This window comes from Adiantum capillus-veneris, chromosome 11, assembly GCF_014529385.1.
Source record: "Adiantum capillus-veneris isolate H3 chromosome 11, ASM1452938v2, whole genome shotgun sequence".
NCBI lineage: Eukaryota > Viridiplantae > Streptophyta > Polypodiopsida > Polypodiales > Pteridaceae > Adiantum > Adiantum capillus-veneris.
In genome coordinates, this window is record NC_140941.1 from 11,750,078 (window position 1) to 11,771,935 (window position 21,858).

General features: G+C 44.6%; 1 protein-coding gene across 1 annotated transcript in view; it reads left to right on the forward strand.

Moving 5' to 3' along the window:
* SLP1 (Calcineurin-like metallo-phosphoesterase superfamily protein) overlaps positions 1-21,858 on the forward strand; it is a 95,038-nt gene that overhangs the window by 70,576 nt on the left and 2,604 nt on the right. The window contains exons 3-6 of the mRNA XM_086522835.1: positions 5,571-5,684; positions 6,068-6,280; positions 6,398-6,533; positions 6,646-6,821. Coding sequence (XP_086378961.1) covers positions 5,571-5,684; positions 6,068-6,280; positions 6,398-6,533; positions 6,646-6,821 — 639 coding nt within the window. The remainder of the gene's footprint in view (positions 1-5,570; positions 5,685-6,067; positions 6,281-6,397; positions 6,534-6,645; positions 6,822-21,858) is intronic.

Here is a 21,858-nt window from a genome sequence, read left to right on the forward strand (position 1 = left end):
AGAATGCCTTGCATTCTTTCCTTCCACAAATCAAAGCCAGTGCCATCAAATTTTTTGATTTCCATCAAAGACTTTGACTCACTTCTACTTGTAGATGCATTGGAAGCCATTTCGATGCAAAATAGACCAAAAATTCACTGCTGTAATTTTATAACAGCAGGCTGCAAGTTGCAATTTTAGCCTCTTACAGGCTCAGAGAACACTATAGAAGTGCAAGGAAACGTAACACTGGGTTACAAACACTTTGCCCAAAGTGTACAGTAGTAAAATAGATAAATTTCAGTAGTAAATACTGAAATTTCAGCCCCCGCACATGAAACATACATCTTGTGCATGAATGCTCCCACTTCAGCAGTAAAACCAAAGTGCATTTGCAACAACCTCAAACCTGCAATTGAGGTAAAAGCTGCTGCAAAATGTATTTTCAGCAATACATAGACTCAATAGGAAGCATCCACAAGTAAATACATGTGTTTATTGTCACATAAACCTCTTGTATATGTGAGAGAGGTCTCAAACTCTGCTCAATTGTACCACAAATTGCAATACATGACTCAAAATGTCCAAAATTTTATCACATTTGCAAAAGCCCCAAAAGTTACTGCACAATTTGCTGAAATTTCGAAAAAATCAACAAAAGCCCTCAATTTCTCAACTCGAATCTCCGAGAATTTCTCCTGTAATTACACCTGTAGGCGTAGACTTGAATAATCTTGCACTAATGTGCAAAACCCCCAAGTTTAAAGTGACAACTTGCTGAAATTTACTGAAATTTACTGAAATTTCAGTAAATAGGACAAAACCCCCAATTCTCCGGGTGGATTGGTGTTGCCCAAAGTGTCCCAAATGTACCTGTAACACTTGTGCTTGCTGTAATTAACAGAAAAAACCTGTTTTTTGAAGAGAAACAGCCCGAAATGACCTGTTTTCAGCATATAAGAACTTGTGGGCTGAGGTATTGTCTTCCTTGAGTCCGGGGAGGAGTGAGAAGACACTTGCGCTTGCTGTTTTTAGAGAGAGAAAATTGTGCAGGAGAGAGAAAATGAAGATTTCTCACGAGGGAATACGCGCAGGAGTATGGAACTTGGCTTTGATACCAGTTTGAAGTGATAGAGGGGCTAGCGATGGGTGTAGAAGACCACACGAGCAGAGAGAGAGAGACCACGAACGCTGATGTAAAGAGAGGGAGAGAGAGAGAGAGTGTACGATTTTCTTAGTGTGTTTCTTGGGCACACATCTAAAAGCCCTATGTTTTATTATTATATAAGGGTACAAACTTATGACCATTTAAATGGCCTTTGGGTGTGAACACACCCAAGTATAAAAGAATGAATAAATGAGTAAGAGAGGCTATAAGAGGGCCTTTAGACCCAACAGTGTGCTCTATGTGCCGAGCTCACAATGCCTCCATAGCCATGGAAGCTCTAAGCTTCAATTTGTTGTTGCCCATGCGAAGCTTGCCGGGAAGAGGGAAACCTGGGAGAGAAGTAGCGCTACAACCTTTGGCTCCCACACCACTTGAAGAGTACGCGGTGCGTGGGGAGTGAGAATGAGAAGAAGAGCAGACACAAAGTGTTGGTGGAGCACTCAGTGAAGATTCAAATTGCCTCACTACTCCTTATTGTTCTACATGATCAAAAGAATAGATAAGGTTAGTACGGTCAGTGTGATGGGTGCCCAGCCAGTTGGCGTGAAGCCTAACAAAACTTACACATCATTGACGCTGTTGATCGGATCACTTCAACTACAAGTTCAGATATTTATAGATCCAATTGACGGCTACATTATGGATTTGGCAGGATGTGATGTTCTATTGGGCATGCCGTGTTTTTATAAGTGGCATGCCTGATTTGACGTCAGAGAACGAACTATCCAATTGAAGCACAAGAACAAAGAGTCGGTGTTGAACTTCAGTAATCAAGCTACTCAAGGAGCGATGATAGATTAAAGAAAGAACTATGCATATAAATTAGGATGAACTCAAAATTCCTTGTACGAATTTATGATTAAGATTATGATCTTGGGTGTGTGCACCCACCACAAGCAAGATCCAATGACCTTTTATATGTAATGTGCAATGAAAGTGAATGATGGTTTATGCTCAGGATGAGTGATCAATGTGTACTCAAGGTTCCTTCTACAGAAGGGGAGAGATAGGCCCCCTTAACTTAATGAGAGATTGTGCAATGGACCAAAACAAAAGTGAATGGAAAACTATGAGTGAGAGAGAGAGAGAGAGATGATGACACTAGATGGGGTCCCAAACCCCCTCCAAGGCCCCCCCCTCTCTATTTGCTTTAGATCGCACAAAGTTTGGTACAATGGTTCTAGATGCTGGGATACCTGATGACGACGATGCTTGCGGTATGTGCTGAGAGTGCGAGGCTAAAGGCTGAAATCTGAAAAACGCTATGGGTCTGACTGAGATCTGCGAAATGCGGCGAGGCTAAAGGCTGCTCTTCTACCGTCGACCCGACGATGGCTGAAAACTGAAAAACACTGGCTGTTCTAAGGGCTGAAAACTAAAAATGTTGAGGTGACTATGGGCTGAAATTTGAGCGCTGGTGAACTGCTCCGGTGAGGGCTACTAACGGCGACGACGAGGCTGAAAACGCGAGGTTAATACTGGCGTTTTTGTTGGCTGAAAACGCTGATGCTATGGCTGAGAAAACACTGGTGTTGATGATTGTCACTAGGTGCTTGATATTGCTGGTACTTTGCCCTTCTCTAGCGTTCAACGGCTCCTTTTATATGCATCTGTAGCTGGGTCGAGCAGCCTCCAATAAGCCCCCACGATTTGGGAATTCCAAGAGTCATTTATTAATCAAATTCTCTTTAAGAGGTGGTTCACACGCAGTTAGGAAAAAGGTTCCATGCGGTGAAAATGCTTATGCTTAGTGCTAGGTACTGATGCTAATGCTAATGGGTTGTACAATCAGAGGGTATGCAACTACTCTTAAGTGCCTAGGCATGCATGTCCTATGTACAGGCTCACAAGGTTGCCAGAATACTTTCTAGGTTGTCCTAAACCCTAGGAGTAGGAGTTACAGCTTGTCCACATGCACATAGGGTTAGATGTGCACGTGACATCCTCCCCTTTTCAAGGTGAGGTACTGATACTGAGCTGTATGGCTTTCTATAGATTCTGCCAACAACTCTTCGCCGGCCCACTCTGTTGTGTGGATCGCGTGATACTTGAACGTGAAGAAGGTCTGCAATGCTTGCTTCTATGGGCTGCGCCGAAAGCGAGGCAAAATAATCTGCTTCGGCTCCATGTCTTCGACTTCGTCTACGATCTTGGGTTCATCTGCTTCAAGAATCTCCTTTGGGGGGTTTCCTTGAAACCACTTCAAACAGGTCACTTGTCGAGTGACTGAAAAAAGACTGTGCTGCCTAACTGACGACGTTAGTGGGATGCAGATGAAAAATGTGACGAAGTGTCAAACCTTCAACAAGTACATGCCAAAAATGGGATCTAAACTTGACTTTTTGACCTAAAACTATTAAATTGTGGCAAACCACAAGGGGAATACCAATGCTTGATGGACAAACATACTAGAGCTTTTGCTGTGACTGGGTCTTGGCAAGAATAAACATGCAAAATTGAGTAACAATCATGAAGCATTGTGTATTCGTTGAATGCAACCTTTCTATCTTTTCTAGAGTGATCTTCATGTATCTGTGCTCATCCATGAGTGAATCATGTGTAGCGTGCAATATGGTTTCCTTATGAAAAGGTAACTCACAAGGACGGTGACAAAAATCCAAGAGACCGTCACGAATGAGAGACTCGGACATTGCATACTGACTAATCATGCGAACAAGAGATACTTCTCGAATGGGTACTGTGGACCTCGACTCAAGAGCCAAGATCGGTCTTGGGTGACTGATTGTATTTGCAATTGGGTTAGCTTTACTAGGAACACAATCAATCAAATCACCGAATTGCTCACAAGACTGGAACCATCTAGCTTGACGGTCAGTCCAAGGTGTCCTCAATACATACTGGAGCAATTTGAAGGCTTGATGATCCTTATGAACAATCAAATCTCTATCATGCACAAATGCGTGTCGTGCTTAGGAGAATGAACGATTGAGAGAGGTTCATATTCATTCAATGACTGATTCTTTTCTGGATTGTGGGACTGTGCATTGAGAGAGACTATGAGACTGTGTGTTTTATCCTCTTTCAAAACATGAGAGTGAGAGATTAATGACACAAACGGAATATGCTTGTCACAACGAAGAACCACGAGAGCGGCACCTTCGACTGCGAGAGAGAGTGTTTTCTTTTCAACTAACTTGTGGATCATAATCTTAAACCACTTGATGCCAAAAATCATATCACATCCTTTAAGAGGAGAAACCACAAACTTACGACGAAAACCGAGGATGATTGGTTTGATTTTAAAAGGCGGTATGTGATGGGTTTTAGGGTTAGGGTTTCCGTGTCAAGGTCATAGACGCATCGGTCCAGTGTGTTCGTTTGGCTTGCCCTATATTCACTCTCCCTAGGAAGGTGGTCCATGTCAATCTCTTGGTCAAAGCCGGAATTCTCTGTGAAGTATTTGCATCTAAAGTCATGTGCATGATGCTGGGACAATTGTGAGGCCTTCGGGTCTAGACTGACTTGATTGAGTTTTTAGCACGAACCGACCGAGAGGCTTAAAACCTAGATGAAGAAGAAACAAAAGAAACCAACTAAAAAAGGTCTTGTCGAGTGGCCTAAAGCATCTAGGGGTGAGGGTTTAATAAACCTAACCTCTACCAACTTATGGAGCACTGGTCGAGGGGCCTAAAACCCAAATACCAAAAGCTTGAACTCTAGAGCTGACTTTCGTAAATCGTGATGCCCTGCCTCGTGGCACTACTGTACAGATTTCCGCGTGGTGCGTTGCTGGCGATGATCGTAGCACTGTTGTACGGACTTCCGCTTTTTGTCTAGCAGATTTGGCAGTTTTTGCGTGAGATTTTTGAGACCATATGTTTTTAGAACCAAGTGCTTTTGGGCTTAATGCTTATGGGGCTCTGCTTTTGGCATCCCTTGTAGTCTTTATAAGTGCCCCTAGGGCCATTCTTTCAAGCATTTGGGTGCAGAGCTAGAAAATCTGGATCCAACGGGAGATGTACTCTTGCAGATCAATAATAAAGAGATACCGATAGGGGCACGAGTCTTTGGGGCCAATGCGTTTAGGCTCGGAACTTCGTCGAGTCCTGTCATCTTCTCTCTCTTCTGATTTCAAGCTGTTTTAAAAGACTAAAAGTGTTACCAAGTGTGTAGATTGTGGTTATCTATGTGTTTCCGTCCGATCCTAAACTGGAAGTGATTACTTTCACTCTTAAGATGTGTTTTGCTCTTGTATACGTAAAATTTGGAGTAATGTGTCACATCTTCTCCATCATTTTTTCCATGTCTGGGAGAATCGGGCAGATACGTCTAAAATTTTGAAAGAACATTTCTGAACTTCTGTAAATGATTTGTATTTATTATTCTTACCCTGGAACTGTATCATGATTTGTGGTAAAAAAATGTGTGATTTCTGGGCTACTTAACTGGATCATTGTGGCAGGTATTAGTACAGGTTGGTGATGTACTGGATCGTGGAGGAGATGAAATTGCAATTATCTCACTTTTAAGGTGGCTGAACATGCAAGCACAACTTAATGGTGGGGCTGTCTTTCAGGTTCCTCTTCAAATCTTCAAGTTTCCTCTTTTTTGCCCCTCATCTTATGAACTTTCCTTTCTACATTGTACCTTGCCCTTAGTTTTCTGGATAGCCAGAGGACACACTCATGTACATTGGTCTGTGTCATGGGCCAATTTTGGTCTCTTGTAGACTTTGATAAAGCTTTCTTTCTTTCTTTCTCCCTCTCAAGCCAGAGCTCTTCATTTGCTATTGCTGACTGTGGTGAATCTGTATTTGTCATGCCTTGCTTGGATGCTTGTGAAGCAAGGGTGGAGAAAGGATGTTGTTTAATGCGTGGATGTGCTAAGTAAGAGCAGCAGCATGGGGCCCAATTTTGTGCTTTTATCAGCTTAACTTGACTATACGCTTTCTTGCTATAGGTGAATGGAAATCATGAGACCATCAATGTCGAAGGGGACTTCAGATATGTGGATCCACTGGGTTTCTATGAAGCAGATAATTTTGTGGTTTACTGTGAGCAAGAGCATAACGGTGATTTTGAAGCTGCTTTAACAGCTTGGAGGGTTGCCTGTGAGCAAAGGAAAGCTGCAAAACAGGCCTCCTATAATTGGATGCCGTGGAATCTGTTAAAGGTAGTGTACAATTGCTATAAGGGAGCCTACAGTTCAATGTTTTTTTTACATACTCTGCACTGGTTTAGTCCACTTAGTGCCTTATCTTGTGAATATGTTGGTCCTGGTTAAGGGCAGATGCAAAAGGGAATGGCTGCTCGCAGCTTGTTATTCAGCCCGGGGGGCCCTTTAGCTAGAGAACTTGCACGGCATGGCGTGGTCTTAAGAGTGAATGATTGGCTTTTTGCTCATGGTGGGGTCCTTCCTCATCATGGTGAGTCTTTCTTCAGTTTTTGTAGAGAATCGCAAACTCGCAAATGTGCATTCGTTTCCATGATTTTTAACTAGTTTATTCCATAAGAATATGAATTCACAGCTTTTTACAGTTGAATATGGCCTTGAACGTATGAACAAGGAGGTTAGTGAATGGATGAGGGGAAATCAGAACAGTTTAGATCAGCCCACACCAATACCCTTTATTGCAACAAGGGGTTATGACAGTGTTGTTTGGAGCAGACTATATTCTCGAGAAGCTTTAGAAAAATCTGACGACTCAATACGAGTAAGTATCTTAAGCCATTAATTTATATTATGTTTTTTATAAATCCCAGTACTCGGATTGCTCATGTTTCTGAATTCCTAGACATATTGGAATGCAAATGTATGACATCTCAATAAGAGCTCTCTCTCTCTCTCTCTCTCTCTCTCTCTCTCTCTCTCTCTCTCTCTATCCCAAGTGTGGTAGATTGGTTATGCCATTTCCCTCTTGAATAACAAGTCTTGAGTTCAACTCTCCTCGTCAGATAGATATTTAAGGTCTCTTGGGATAGTTTCCTACGACGTTAAAATTCTCTTTTTCTTGGGTGTGTGTGTGTGCTAATAAGAAGAGGAAAATGGTATAACCTTTCTATCACCCAAGTGTGGTAGATTGGTTATGCCATTTCCCTCTTGAATAACAGGTCTTGAGTTCAACTCTCCTCGTTGGATAGATCTTTAAGGCCTCTTGGGATAGTTTCCTACGACGTTAAAATTCTCTTCTTCTCTCTCTCTCTCTCTCTCTCTCTCTCTCTCTCTCTCTCTCTCTCCCCCCCCCCGAGAGCACAACTATAGCGGGATCTTCTCCTAGGGGTCATCAATCACAGACAATCTCGGATAGCCTTCAGGCAGCTCAAATGGAACGAGACTTATACCAATTGTTCTTGAGTAGAGACTCAGGAGAGGCATGGCATTTCTTTCATGAGCACTCCCCTCCCCCATCGATTACTTCTCCTCATGTGTGGAGTCAGTATGCAACATCCTTATATACGGTCCCTGGACAGACACCCCTTCTAGATCGTCCTGAGCCATGCCCATCTACAAGTACTTTCTTTGCCACTGAGATGGTAAAGACGGCCATTGACATGATGAGGACCAGGAGGGCATATGATCATGATGGTTTAGTAGCAAAGCACTTTATACATGCTATAGATATGCTGGTAGAGGTTCTTGCAGTTCTCTTCAATCCTGTCATGTGTGAGGGTCTACCTGAGACTTGGAGATTGTCTACTATTGTACCTATCTTCAAGGCAGGTGATCCTACGGAGCCTAGAAACTACCGTACTATTATGATTGGACACACATTGGAACGGCTGTATGCATCTATACTTGAGCAGCAGATGGGCAGAGAATGAGGGCATATGAGTAGTGGGATAGGCCGGTTTAGGAGAGGCTTCTCCACTCGACCATATTCTGACACTCAAGCCATCATTGAGGAGGGTATGGCATATGGGAGACGGATTTATTGTAGCTTTGTGGATTCCGCAAAGCATTTGACATGGTGCCATCCAGTGAGATTTATGCGCAGACTAAAGGAGATGGGACTGCCCATTGAGTTGATTTGGGGGATCATGGCTCTATATAGATCAGTGGTGGGACATGTACGCACTCCAGAGGGGATATCTGATTTAGTTCACTCCACTATTGGAGTGAAACAAGGCTGTCCATTGTCTACTACTCTATTTGGCATGTATATAGATGAGGTTTTTGATTGCATTGACAGAGAGGGTGACCGAGGTGCCCAGATGGCAGGGACAGGGATTCCATTGTTGTTATATGCTGATGATATTGTGTTGATCTCTGACTCACCAGAATGTATGCAACGACACTTGGAAACATCACATAGCTTTGCGGAGGATAGTGGATTGTGTGTAAACCTTGGTAAAACCAAGGTTATGGTGTTTAACACCACACCGCAGTGGATCAGGAGATCAGCACCTACATTTACCTATGTTAAAGAGACTGTGGAGTACACAGATGCATACACTTATCTTGGGGTAGTCTTCATTGGGCCAAAGTTTTCTTTAAAGAGAGCACCAGAGACTAGATTGACCAGAGCGTATGCGGTCTTGGGAGGATTGGAGAGGATGTGTTCGCAGGTTCAATTCTAGGAACCCCGAACAAAGCTCTGGCTCTTTGATACTTTGGTAGCTTCAGCTATGCCTATAGAGTTCAGGTTTGGGGATCTTGTGTAGGTTAGGATAGGTGAAGAGGTACGGAGAAGCCCTTGGTATCTATGATCTCTCCGTTGATTAGAGCCAAGGTCTCCGTGCCTCACGAGATAATTAGAGCGGAGTTAGCGCCCGCCCCCCCCCCCCCCCCCCCCCCCCCCCCCCCCCCCCCCCCCCCCGGAGATAGAGGCGCTTAACAAATCAGTCTCTTTTATGCACAACTTATGGGATACTACCATAGACATATGCCAGATTGGCCCTTGAGTCCTCCAAACAATTAGCTTTACAAGGGAACACATCATGCTGGTATGTACCGATGTCATCATGGTTCCATATACATGGCTTCAGCATGGACAACTTGCCTCCCTTCTAGTACTCACCATTGTCTCTTACATGGGTGGAGTGTAACTTTAATAGACTCATTCGCTAGGACCTGACCGAGTTGGACACCAAGAGGACATGGATAAGAGCCGACATAGGAGTTGGGCACGAAGATGGCTTTCTATAGAGAGCATCTTCTCCAACTCACGGGGGATGGGTTTGTGATTCGACCCAACTATATGGATACACATATATCTCATGGGTTACGGTGTGCCATTGGTCAGATACGGACATCTTCACACCATCTTGAGATTGAGACTGGTAGATTCAGAGGAATACCAACAGCTAGCAGGAGTCATACAGAGCCAGAGATGGAGACACATTATATATGGCAGTGCACAGTGTATTACGAGATACGGGGTCGCTTCCATTGTCTGTGCAGAGAAGGCTTCGGACCCTTCTCAAGAGTCGTGAGCCATCACGACTAGAGATGTGTTGGCCTGTATCTACTTGAGTTACACAGACACAAAGATAGTTTCGTGAGGAGATCTAGAGAGAGACAATCCCAGAGACAGATTACTGATTTCTTCACACCAAAAGTAGCCACCACTGCAAAGCTCAGCTCATACTCAGCACCTACTTTTACATATGGCCAAGAGACGATGGAGTATACAGATGCATATACCTATCTTGGGGTAGTCTTCAGTGGACCGGTATTTTCATCGAGGAGAGCAACAGAGACTAGATTGACGAGAGCTTCTGCAGCCTTGGGAGGTTTGGAGAAGATGTGTTCGCAGATTGAGTTTTAGGAACCTCGAACAAAGCTGTGGCTTTTTGACACTCTAGTGGCTACAGCTATGCTCTATGGGGTTCAGATTTGGGGGCCCTCAGTGGACCACGAGGGCAGATCTGGTAGCATTGATGGATGGAGAGGCCTGTAGTCTCTATGATCTCTTGGATGATTCGGGCTAAGGCCTCAGTGCCACATGAGATTATTCGGGCTGAGCTAGCTGCCCCTCCTCTCGTAGTTCAGGCCCTTACTAAATCAGTTTATTGGACCTTCCCTGAGACGGTTATGCTCAGCTAGCACTTGAGTCATCCCGACAGCTAGCGCTACAAAGTGACACAACATGTTGGTATGGGCAGATGACATCACGGTTTTAGTCACATGGCTTCAGCATGGATAGACTGCCTCCTTTCCAATACTCCTTGGATGCACCCTCCCTCTCTGTCACACGGATAGAGACCACTAGATTTACAGTCAGGGTTTGATTCAGCTAGATACCACAAGCACATGGATACAACCGGTACAAGAGTTGGGCATGAAGTTGGCTTTCTATAGAGAGCATCTCCTCCAACTAACAGAGGATGGATATGTGATCAGATCGGCCTATATGGACACTCGTTTATCCAATTGATACGATGTGCTATTGGTCAGATGCGCACATCATTGCATTAGCTAGAGATTGAGACTGGCAGATTTAGGAGAGTACTAGTAGAAGCCAAGATATGCTAGTTATGTCATATAGACCCAGAGACAGAGTTACATCACATTTGTCATTGTCTCGTATACTATGAGATACGAGGGTGCTTTCACTGTCTATTCAAAGAGGGCTTTGGACCGTTGGCTAGAGTCATGAGATATCAGGATCAGAGATGCCTCGAGTTGTTTTTGCTAGAGCTGCGCAGACACAGGGAAAGTTTCTTGAGGAGACGAGGTAGTGGGAGACATTCACAGAGGGAGATCAATGACGTCTATAGAGCAGGGACTCAACAGCCGGATGAGCATGCTTCACATCAGACTTCAGAGCCCACTGCTACCAGAGGTATATTAGTGGACAGAGCCGCTGAGCTCGAGAGAACTAGAGGCCCACGTCTACGGGGGCGACCACGACATCGATGGAGGCTCCAACAGAGAATCGGGACTATTCTAGCACGACATGGGAGACGTCCAATACGACTATTTATAGAGGCGGACATTGACGAAGCTCTTTAGCGCCGATGCAATACTTTCTCGGACAACGCCCGATGCCGAGCATCCTCGGGCATGGATGATGATGATGATGATTTTCAGGCTGACGATTTTAGTCTTTCACTTTACTTCATTTTTATTTTTGTACCGAGACATTGGATTAGATCCACAAGGATTGTATCAGTTTGGTCTCATAGGTCATTTTGGCCTTTTGCAGACATTTAATATAACTTTTCATTTCATTCTCTCATAGCAGAGTTGGCAGTACTGATGGATGGAGATGTATGGAGAAGCCCTTGGTGTCTATGATTTCTCGGATGATTAGGGCCAAGGCCTCAGTACCACATGAAATTATTAGGGTGGAGCTCGCTCCTCCATTGGTAGTGGAGGCCCTCACTCGATCAGTTTCATTTATGGATAGCACTTGGGCTCTCCCTAGAGACAAATATGCTCGATTAGCACTAGAGTCTTCGCGACAGCTGGCATTGCAAGGAGATAGATCATGCTGGTATGCAGAGATGGCATCTTGGTTTCAGCTACATGGCTTTAGTATAGATCGGCTACCCCCATTTGAGTACATTCTGGATGCACCCTCCATCTCTCTCACTAGGGCAGAGATTACCAGGCTCACCATACAGGACTTGATTCAGTTGGATAGGAAGAGGACATGGATACAACCTACACATGAGCTAGGTATGAAGAGGACTTTCTATAGAGAGCATCTTCTCCAACTCACGGAGGATGGTTTTGTGATCAGACCAGGATACATGGACACTCACCTATCCCACGGGATATGATGTGCTATTGGTCAGATACGCACATCCTCACATCAGCTAGAGATCGAGACAGGTAGATTTAGAGGAGTACCCACTGAGTCCAGGATTTGTCAGGTGTGCCAGATAGAGCCAGAGACAGAGCTACATTACATATGTCACTTCCCAGTATACTGTGAGATACGAGGCCGCTTTCACTGTCTATTCAGAGAGGGTTTTGGGCCACTTTCTAGAGTCATGAGATACCAGGATCAGAGATGCCTCGGATTATACTTACTGGAGATTCGCAAACACAGAGAGGACCTCTTGAAGAGGGGCACAATGAGAGAGATCCAGCAACAGCAGAAGTTTACAGATTTCTTTCAGTCTCACAGAAAGAGGAGTCCAAGCAGCCCCAGTAGCATAACAACACCAGAGGCACCAAAGGCATATTGCTTGGTCGGGCGATAGAGTTGGGGTGGTCACGTCGCCCACGGATGAGAGGGCCCTCTCGACATCGACGCAGATTGCGACAGAGGATCCATACCATACTGGCGCGACATAGGAGCCGTCCCGGCAACAAATCGCGGAAAACCGTACGTGCTGCCACGTTAGCATACCATCGCGAAATCCGTACAATTTGCCACGTAAGCAAGCCAACGTAAATTGCGAAAATCTGCTTCTTCTGCTCTTTAGGGTTTTGGCCCCTTGGCCGGGATCTGAAGGTTGGCTCCGTTCTTTAGTGGCTTGACACGTCAGTAGTTTGTGACATTCCCCCTTCTTGAAAGGAAGTAATCGTCCGCGATTACAGCATATCTGCAAAATAACTCAAGCTAGCTCAAAAATTTCCGAGGGTCATTCCGAGGGACAATCAGTTTGCTTTTTTTTTTGTTAAGGAGTTGGCTTCTCCTTATGTCCAGATCAGAACTCTTGATATTCCGGCGTAGTAAAATTAGCCATCACACCCAGACCGCACTGATCTTCCACGGTCTTGATGCACTAAAATTACATATTCAAGCAATCTCATCCAGTTAGGAATATTCAATAGTTGGCACATCACTATGCAACACACATGCTCACATATGCATGTGACAAGACACAACAAACAGCGTGGCTGAGCACCCCCTCGAGACAAATGGTCTACGGTATGAAGCTACTCAACGACTACCTCGTCACTCCCCCCGCAAATAACCTAAAAAGGTCCGGGCCATGAGCTTAGAGGACTGTACAACCAAACGCTCCCTAGATCGCAGTCTGCGTCTCTTCGAGGTTCAAGCATACAACCAAATGCTCCCCAGATGTCGGCCTGCGTTGTTCCGAGGTTTTCTAGCATACAACGGAACGCTCCCCAGACATCGGCGTGCGTCGTTCCGAGGTTTTCAAATATACAACCAAACGCTCCCCAGGCATCGGTCTATGTCGTTCCAAGGTTCAAACAATACCAAATCAGTATTTCTCACTTCTCCACCCGGGAGTAAAATCACCAGTCAATGAAACTAGTATTAAAACCAGAGTCAAACAATTCAAGTCGGCACCAAGACAGCTTTAAAACAGATAGCATCCATTTCAAACAATGTTCAAAAGCATCTAACTATAAAACAACTAAAGAGTTCATTCAGGGTTTTGTTCGAACAACCGAACTTTGAGGATGATTGGCTTGCTCTTCTGTATCACAATGATGATTCGGTTCCGAACCTAGAGAGTCGCATCATTCTTATCGTGCCAGGGCATGCCTAAGAGAACGTCACAGTTTCCCAACTTCATAATGTGGAAATCAACTTTTCCATGATAATCTTGGATAGTCACTTAGAAGAGCACCAATGAGCAGTACCACTTTCTGAGTTTTCCCCATGGCTAGCTCAGCTTCAATTTCTCCACCCTCTGCATCATAATCAAAATGCATCTGCTTCAAGAATTCTGGATGGATAAAGTTCTCTATAGCTCTGGGGTCAAAGAAGATCAAGGCTTTCAAGCCGTTGACTTTTTCATAAGCTCTGCATAATTCATTAAAACTCGCGAGGTGTATACCATAAATATCGGGTACTAGTCTAATAGCAGGTCTAGCCTCTTAGCTGGAGGTGGCCTCGCGGGAGCAAAAGGTTGCTTTGAGGACGTCGAGGCTTGCTCAGGACATGTATTGAACGTATGCCCTGTTTGGAAACATTTGAAGCATTGGCCTTCTTGTAACAAGGCGTCTAGTTGACGGTGTGTAAGACGAGGCCGTTGAGGCTAGTTTTCACGGGATTCCCGAGAATTTGTTCGTTGTTGCCGGGAGTTCTGGTTAATGGCCGGAGTTGCTTCCGTGGTGAACTCAAACTTTTCTTTTATCATTTTGTAGCCGACCGCGGCATGGTCCATAAGCTCTTGCATGGTTGAAACTTGCTTGGACAAACAATATTCCTGCAATGGTGATGGTAATCCAATGGTGTAGCGCTCGCACTGGTCCTCCAAGTGAACTTAAAGAAGGACATCGGAAGGTAGACGTCGAGAAACCTTCGGTTATAGTCCTCCATAGTCTCTGTGGCAAGCATTTTCAAGTTGTCCCATTCTGCCAAGGGCTATAGAGTGCTTCTCAAATATATTGGCTATGGAGATGGCCTAGTTGGGGCTCTCCAAGTAGTACCAAAGCTATGGAAATCATGGATCAATCTGCATGAAGCATGCCACAAAAACAGAGGTCAAAATTCATACTCCTTTTTTATCGTCCATTTACCTAGCTTTGAGTGTTGCTCGATCACATGTTGATTCTGCTTGCATGCATAGTAGCCTTAGTGTAGGTTAAGGTGGATATGTTAGTTTTCCATTCATTGCATATGCGTCCCTAGAATAAAGTTAATATAGAGCTTAATTATGCAATCAATACAAATGGAAATGGCAATTTATCAAATGTCAAAAGCAATGTAGCGATCATCACATTTAGTGTGGTATCGACACTCCATCCCCAGAGGGACTCAAAACTATCTCAAAAGTGGGGTGTTACACTTTAAGCCATTACAAATGTTGGGGAATAACAAAAGATGGTAATTTCTTGTGTCAAACTATCAAGCTGCCTTTTGCGACTTCTCATGTACAAGCAAGGACAATGTCTATACCTGCACATCGATAAATTTTGCCACATAGGTAGCTATACAAAAATTTTGGCAAACATAAAGCTTTATTTTTTCTCCATCAACCCCTCTTATCAAAGAAGAAATCCTAGCAAAATTAACCACAAATAAAAGCTGCACGCTGTAGACATTGTTGAAAGGTGACATATAAAGCATGCAATTTTTGTGATTGTCAGAACGATGGCGCCATGAAAAGTGAAATGTACTTCCTATAGGATTCAAGCCCTTTCAGAATACCAACAATAAGCCTAACTTCAAGTTCTTTGTGTGTGTGTGTGTGTGTGTGTGTGTGTGTGAGAGAGAGAGAGAGAGAGAGAGAGAGGCGATGGGCATGTGTGTCAAAATGAACAGCCTAGAGTAGACCACATTGAACAGAATGACGATGACAGAGAACATGGAATTAAAGATTCTGATTCTAAACTATCCAGATACAGTCAACTCCATTGTTCAGCAGAAGTACCAAAATCATAGAATGTAAGACTTGAGTCTTTATCATTGATTATGAAAAAGCCAACAATATAGAAAGATAGTAGTAGTCATATGCAATGTCTTGCATTGAGAGTATAAGTCGGCGCTCGGTGAGATATGCAATCTCGGTCAACCAACAACGCATATTAGAATATGCATTCTTTGGTTGGCAAATGGGTGTCAACGCCATCCTGCACTTATCAATGTCAATGTGCATATCATTTTTTTCTATTCTTTAATGTTAAGGAATCTTGGGTTAAGATTCATAGGAGTTCAGCTCACAAATTTCATAAACAGCCATCTCATTGAGTTAGCATGTATCCTTTCACATTTCAAAACTACTAGATAGTAACACCTTCACACATGTTTGCAGTTGTGAGATTGACAAAAAATATAATCGCACAATTTGTGAGAGAGAGAGATGCATGTTGTCCACGGCTAATCTCCCTCGAGAGTTTTGTAAAGAGGCTCATTGAATTGCACTTCATGTGCACAATCGCTCTCCGAATTGTGGGTTAGATAATGGCATCCCTGAAGAGGTTTGGTTTGACAAACCGGCCTCATATGACCATTTACGAGTCTTTGATTGCTATGCATTTGTGCATGTACCTGTTGATCAGAGGACCAAACTTGACATGAAATCTATCAAGGGCATCTTCATGGGATATGGAGATGAGGGAGAGATGGGTTACCAAATTTGGATACCTCACTGTAGGAAGATAATACGCAGCCGAGATGTAGTTTTCAATGAGTTTAAATTGTTAAAAAATGCTACACATGTAGACATTGACAAAAAGAAGGTCCAGTTTCAGCAAAATCAGCCAGCCATAAAGCCGTCTTTGGCTGAAAATTCGACTCCTTTTGATGTTGAAAATGAGCAGTAACGTATTGTGCAATTGCCAGATGATAATGGACAACAAATAGATGCACAAAATGGGATTATACCGCATGACCAACATGCTGAAAATGAATTACAGCAGCAAGATAATGCTGAGAATCAATCGCCAATTGATAAATGTGCACATTCTGGACGATGTAGACCCAAAGATTTGGGTGCAGCTGAATATATTTTGGGTATGCGCATTGCAAGGGATAGAAAGAAGCGTCTTTTATTTCTTTCTCAAGACAAGTACATCAAGAAAGTGCTTGAGAGATTTAATATGGCTGATGCTAAGTCTCTTGGTGTGTCGTTACCTCCACACACAAAGCTCAGCAAGCATGATTGCCCAAAAGATGATACAGCTGCCCATGCTATGAAAGGTATCCTTATGCATCAGCCTGTGGTTCTTTGATGTATGCCATGGTTGCTACATGACCGGATATTGCTTATGCAGTGGGACTTGTCAGCAGGTTTATGTCTAACCCTGGCAAACCACATTGGGAGGCAGTGGAGAGCATTTTCAGGTACACAAGACACATGTATATGTTATGCAAAGGGTACATTGTCTATGCAGGGATTCTGTGATTCGGACATAGCAGGTGATCTTGACACTCGGAAATCTACCAGTGGTTATGTATTTACACTAGCTGGTGGACCTATTTCTTGGTGTTCAAGATTGCAAAAGATTGTTACATTGAGCACCACAGAGGCTGAATATATTTCAGTCATCACAGAGGCTTCAAAGGAAACCATTTGGCTTGGCCGTCTTGTGAGGAATTTTGATCTTCTAGCTCATACTCCAATGCCGTATGCCTAGCTAAGAATGCCATGTTCCATGCTCGTACCAAACACATTGATGTGCGGTACCATTTCATACGCCGGGTACTGGATGATGGCCTTGTCACCTTGACAAAGGTCAAAACACAGGATAACCCCGTAGATGTTCTCACAAAGTGTCTTGCAAAGACACAACATCAGCATTGCTTACACTTAGTAGGAGTTACTTAAAGGTACCACATCGGGCCTTTAAGTGGGAGGTTGTTGGGTCTAAAGACCCTCTGGCCACCTGTTGTACATACCTACTATTTTTTGGGTGTGAACCACCCCTTGGGTCACTTAAGTGACCGTAACACTTGTACCCTTATACAATAAAATATAACATCCAAAAAGCGTGTGACAATTTTTGGATGTTATATTCTATTGTATAAAGGCCCTCTGGCCACCTCTTGTACATATCTATTTTTTTTTGGGTGTGAACCACCCCTAGGGTCACTTAAGTGACCCTAACACTTGTAAAGGATAGAGGTTGCCAAGAAAAGAAAAGGGAAGGAGGCATCAACCCTCACACCAACTATCATCCACATGACACTAGAGGAGGAACAACGGAGACGCTTGCGTGCTGTACATGTGAGAGTTACCGGTCTAAAAGATCGAGATAAAGTCGAGGAAGAAGTAAGGGAGCTCATGGAGCTGATGGGAACAGATAAATCAACGCACACAAAGGCATGGAGATTCGGTAAAAGAAGTGGAGGTCTTGGAGAGACATCGAAAGAACGTGCTCTCATTTTGCGCTTTCCCACTATTGAGGCGAAGAAAGAGTTTTTGAAGAAAAGGTCCACCTTCAAGAAGACTAGCATATTCCTTGGCGATGATCTCACTCTATCATAGCTTGCCCCCATGTAGAAAGTTATGCCGGAGATTAGAGCGGCAAGGGGAAATGGAAAGATAGCCTGCTATAGAGAAGGGAAGGTGGTCATTATGGAGCGACGCTCCACATGACGGTTGGAGACCTATGGGACCAAACTTAAAATGGCAGTGTGGAACTGCAATGGGTCTCTCAAGCTTGATGTAGGAGCCTTTGAGGATAGCTTTAGAGACAAAAGATATTGTGTTCTATTCAGAGACTCACTAGGCCGCGAGTCAGATGATGTCACATGTTACTGGGTACAAATGGGAGACGGCTCATTGAGTAGATGCGAGTTTGAGCATGGGAGTAGAGGATCGAGGCCGGGGACGGGGGGGTTAGCAATTCTTTTCAGGGAAGATTTGCAGTCGCTTGTACATATTGTTCGGAGAGACGATCGTGCCAGGTACATGTGGGTGAGAATGAAGGCTCTCACAGGCAAATTTCTCTATATTGCCATATGCTACTTTGCTCCAAGTACATCAACCTATGCATCACCTAGAGGAGAGTCTCCTTTCTGTGTGCTTGATGATGACATATAGGAGTTCTCTAGGATGGGGACACTATTCTCTAGGGGGACTTCAATGCCCGAATGGGCAACCATTAGACGATCTTCTATGATACCTCGGAGAAAATATTGAGAGAGCTGGCTGGACACCCTAGACATGGGGATGGAGTCTGGACAAACGCTCACTAGATATGGGCACCGCACATGGGTTAGCCATACTTAATGGCTGACAGAGAATCCCAGCAGCCGCCGGGTTTACTTGCTTCCCACATTGTCACGGGGCTAGCATAGTGGATTATATTAGTGGCCACGCTGAGCTTTCTTTCCCATATTGAGGACTTCAAAATTGGACCCCGGCCCATTGGGGTAGCACTGGACCATGTCCTTTTGACAGTGGACATCTCCTTCCAATTCACCACAGCTCAGAGGACAAGAGCACGAGGTTCTACAAGATACACTTTCACTTCGGAGACAGACTCTGTCTACATGGATGGGATTATACTCATGAGATTATTAGAGCAGAGCTAGCTTCCGTTGTGGTGGTGATTTTAGGCACTTACTAGATCAGTCTCTTTCATAGATAGCTTGTGGGACCTTCCCAGAAACAGATATGCCCGGCTTGGTCCTGAGTCTTACCAGCAGTTGGCCTTACAGGGAGACACAGCCTGCTGGTATGGACAGATAACTGCTTGGTTCCAGATGCACGGTTTTAGCATGGACAGATTGCCTCCCTTCCGGTACTCTCTGGAAGCCCCCTCTCTCAGTGTGACACGGATGGAGATTACTAAATATATCCGTCAGGACTTGATTCAGATGGACACCAGGCTTTTTACAGAGAACATTGTCTCCAACTCACGGTAGACGGCTTTGAAGTCAGGCCCAGCTATATGGACACATTTATTATATGGGTGTGGTGTGCTATTGGCGAGATACACACATCCTCATACCAGCTTGAGATTGAGAATGGCAGATATACAGGAGTTCCGACTGAGGAGAGGGTATGTCATGTATGCCATAGGGAGCCAGAGACAAAGCTGCACTACATATGTCATTGCAATGCAGACTATGAGATTCATGGGCGATTCCATTGCTTATTCAAGGAGGGTTTTGGACTATTTTTCAGAGTTATGGGATACCAGGATCAGAGATTCTTGGGTCGGTTCTTGCTTGAGTTGAGGAGACATAGAGAGTGCTTGTTGAGGCGACCAGAGAGACAAACTCAGTGGCAGGTTACGGACTATTTCAGGCCAGCCATTATCGCTAGACAGCTAGACAAACAAGTTCTACAGCAGAGTAACCCGCATCTAGCCGAAGCATGTCATAAAGCGAAACTTGTTGGAAGGTGTTCTTCAAGGTATTCTCTGTTGTAGGTTTTTCGTGTTCTACCAGTGTTTTCTCATATACCTTGATCTACTGTAGGTCAGCTACTGCTTCCAAGAAAGCCCCATCAATATTGGAGAGCAAAGATGAAAAACCTCTCTTAGCACTAGAGGATGGCGTGTCAGCTGCTGGAAGAGGTGTATCCATTGGGGAAAGAAGAGTTGGACCCACTGGAAGATTGAGGCCGAGGGCTGCCCTTTGTGCCCGAGTGAGAACACCAACGGGCTCCTCTACCAGTTGCAACTTGTCTTGAGGGGCAACCACATGGGCGTAAGGTGGCGGTTGGAGGATGGTGCTAACTCTATCCGATTGATCTTGGGAAAGGTGAAAGATGTAGATGCGCGTTTTTTTGGACAGTTCTTATTATAGTGATCTTGAGCCTCAGGATAATGTCGGTAAGGAGGAGACCCTTCTGGCAGAGGACATTTGCTTGGGTAATGCCCATATTCCCTGCATCTGTAGCACAAAATGGGCTGATTGGATGGGTGAGCTGGGGGACGAGGTGGTCTTGGCTCCTGCTGCATGGAGTTGGATGTTGAGGTGTAGAAAGCTCTTGAGGAGCCGAGGGAGCATTAGCATGATAAAAGCTTTGAAATGGAAAAGTGCTTTGCATACCTTGCATAGGAGGTGTAGTCAGCAAAGGTGGCATGTAGTTTGGATGTCCATAGGGGGAAACCATGTTGGATGCAAGTAGCAATCCTTGTCTTCATGTCGAGATTTTTCACAGCGATGGCAATAAGCTCGAAGGGTGCATTCGTGTGGAGGATGCCCTAGAGAGCGACGTGAGCTACACCAAACCACAACATTAGACTCCTGCTGAGCGCGAAGCTCTTCTAGCTCTCTTTATTTTCCCCAAAGCTTCTTTATGTGAGGACTTCTCCTCTTGCAAAGAGAACCTCTCCTCCTGAAGAGCTCGTTGTTATTTCAGTGCTTTGAGTTCCCTGCATAAAGAAATCAAGGGGTGAGATGGATTGTCCATGAGTACTGAGGCAGTCTCTACCTGATGAGGGTCATTGAATAGCTTCCTTGTCCTTTCTATCCCGATAGCAGCAGCGACAAACTCCTCCATAGTTGCTTCAGGTTTCATAGTTTTTGTTGAGATGTCTTGGGGAGAGCCTTCTCAACCTACTTCTTGACCATGAAGTCTCCTAGTTGTTGGGGAAGCTTGGCCATCAAAGACTTTGTTCTTGTCATAAGTTCTGCAAATGTCTCATCAAGTCGGAGCACCAAGTTTGCCAACTCATCCAAGACTTTTCTCTTGAAAATTACCTGCTCTAAAATCTTCGTAGGACTGTTGCCTTAGAGTTGCAGTTTGCAGCAAACTGACTGTACCATTTATCTGTTAAGCCATTCAAGGTTGACGGAAAGAGCACTAGGTAGGCGTCTTCTTTGTTGAGGTCACAACCCCTGTAGAGGGATACAAATCTCTTAGCAGGGTCGTTTGCATCCTCTATGGAGAAAGTTAGAAACTATATGTTCACCTTAGCCAGAACGCTTCTCAGCTCATCCATGGCTGTCGTCTCAGGAGCTTGTTGCTCAAGCGTCTACTGTAACGCAATTGGTAGGAAGTGTACTGGGGAAGGTGACCGGGGTGGTGAGGAGTTGGTTGAGGAAGTCAAGGTAGATGCTTGAGAGGGTAGGGGTAGCGGGGCTGGGGGACTTCTACTCAGCATGAAAGGCTGGTGCTTTCTGTGGTAGTAGTTCAGAGGGCTCCGTAGTGGGCTTTGTTGAACTTTAGGCTTCCCTGTATGTGTCATGCAGTAGCAACAACCCACCCAAGCTCTGGGCTCGAAGACCCTTGAACTTGCTAGGTAGTCTAGACCCATTGGACCATACTTGACTAGACGGGGCAAGACTCGGCTAGACCACTCCAGCTAGACAAGGGCGAGAGAGATTAGACCAGGTAGGCCAAGGTGGACGAGGGTGAGGGCGAGGGCGAGGGCGAGGGCGAGGGCGAAGGTGAAGGTGAAGGTGGACTAGACCAAGCTGGACCACCCCAGACTGGATGAGGGGCTGAACCAGCTAGCTCCTTGACCATGTA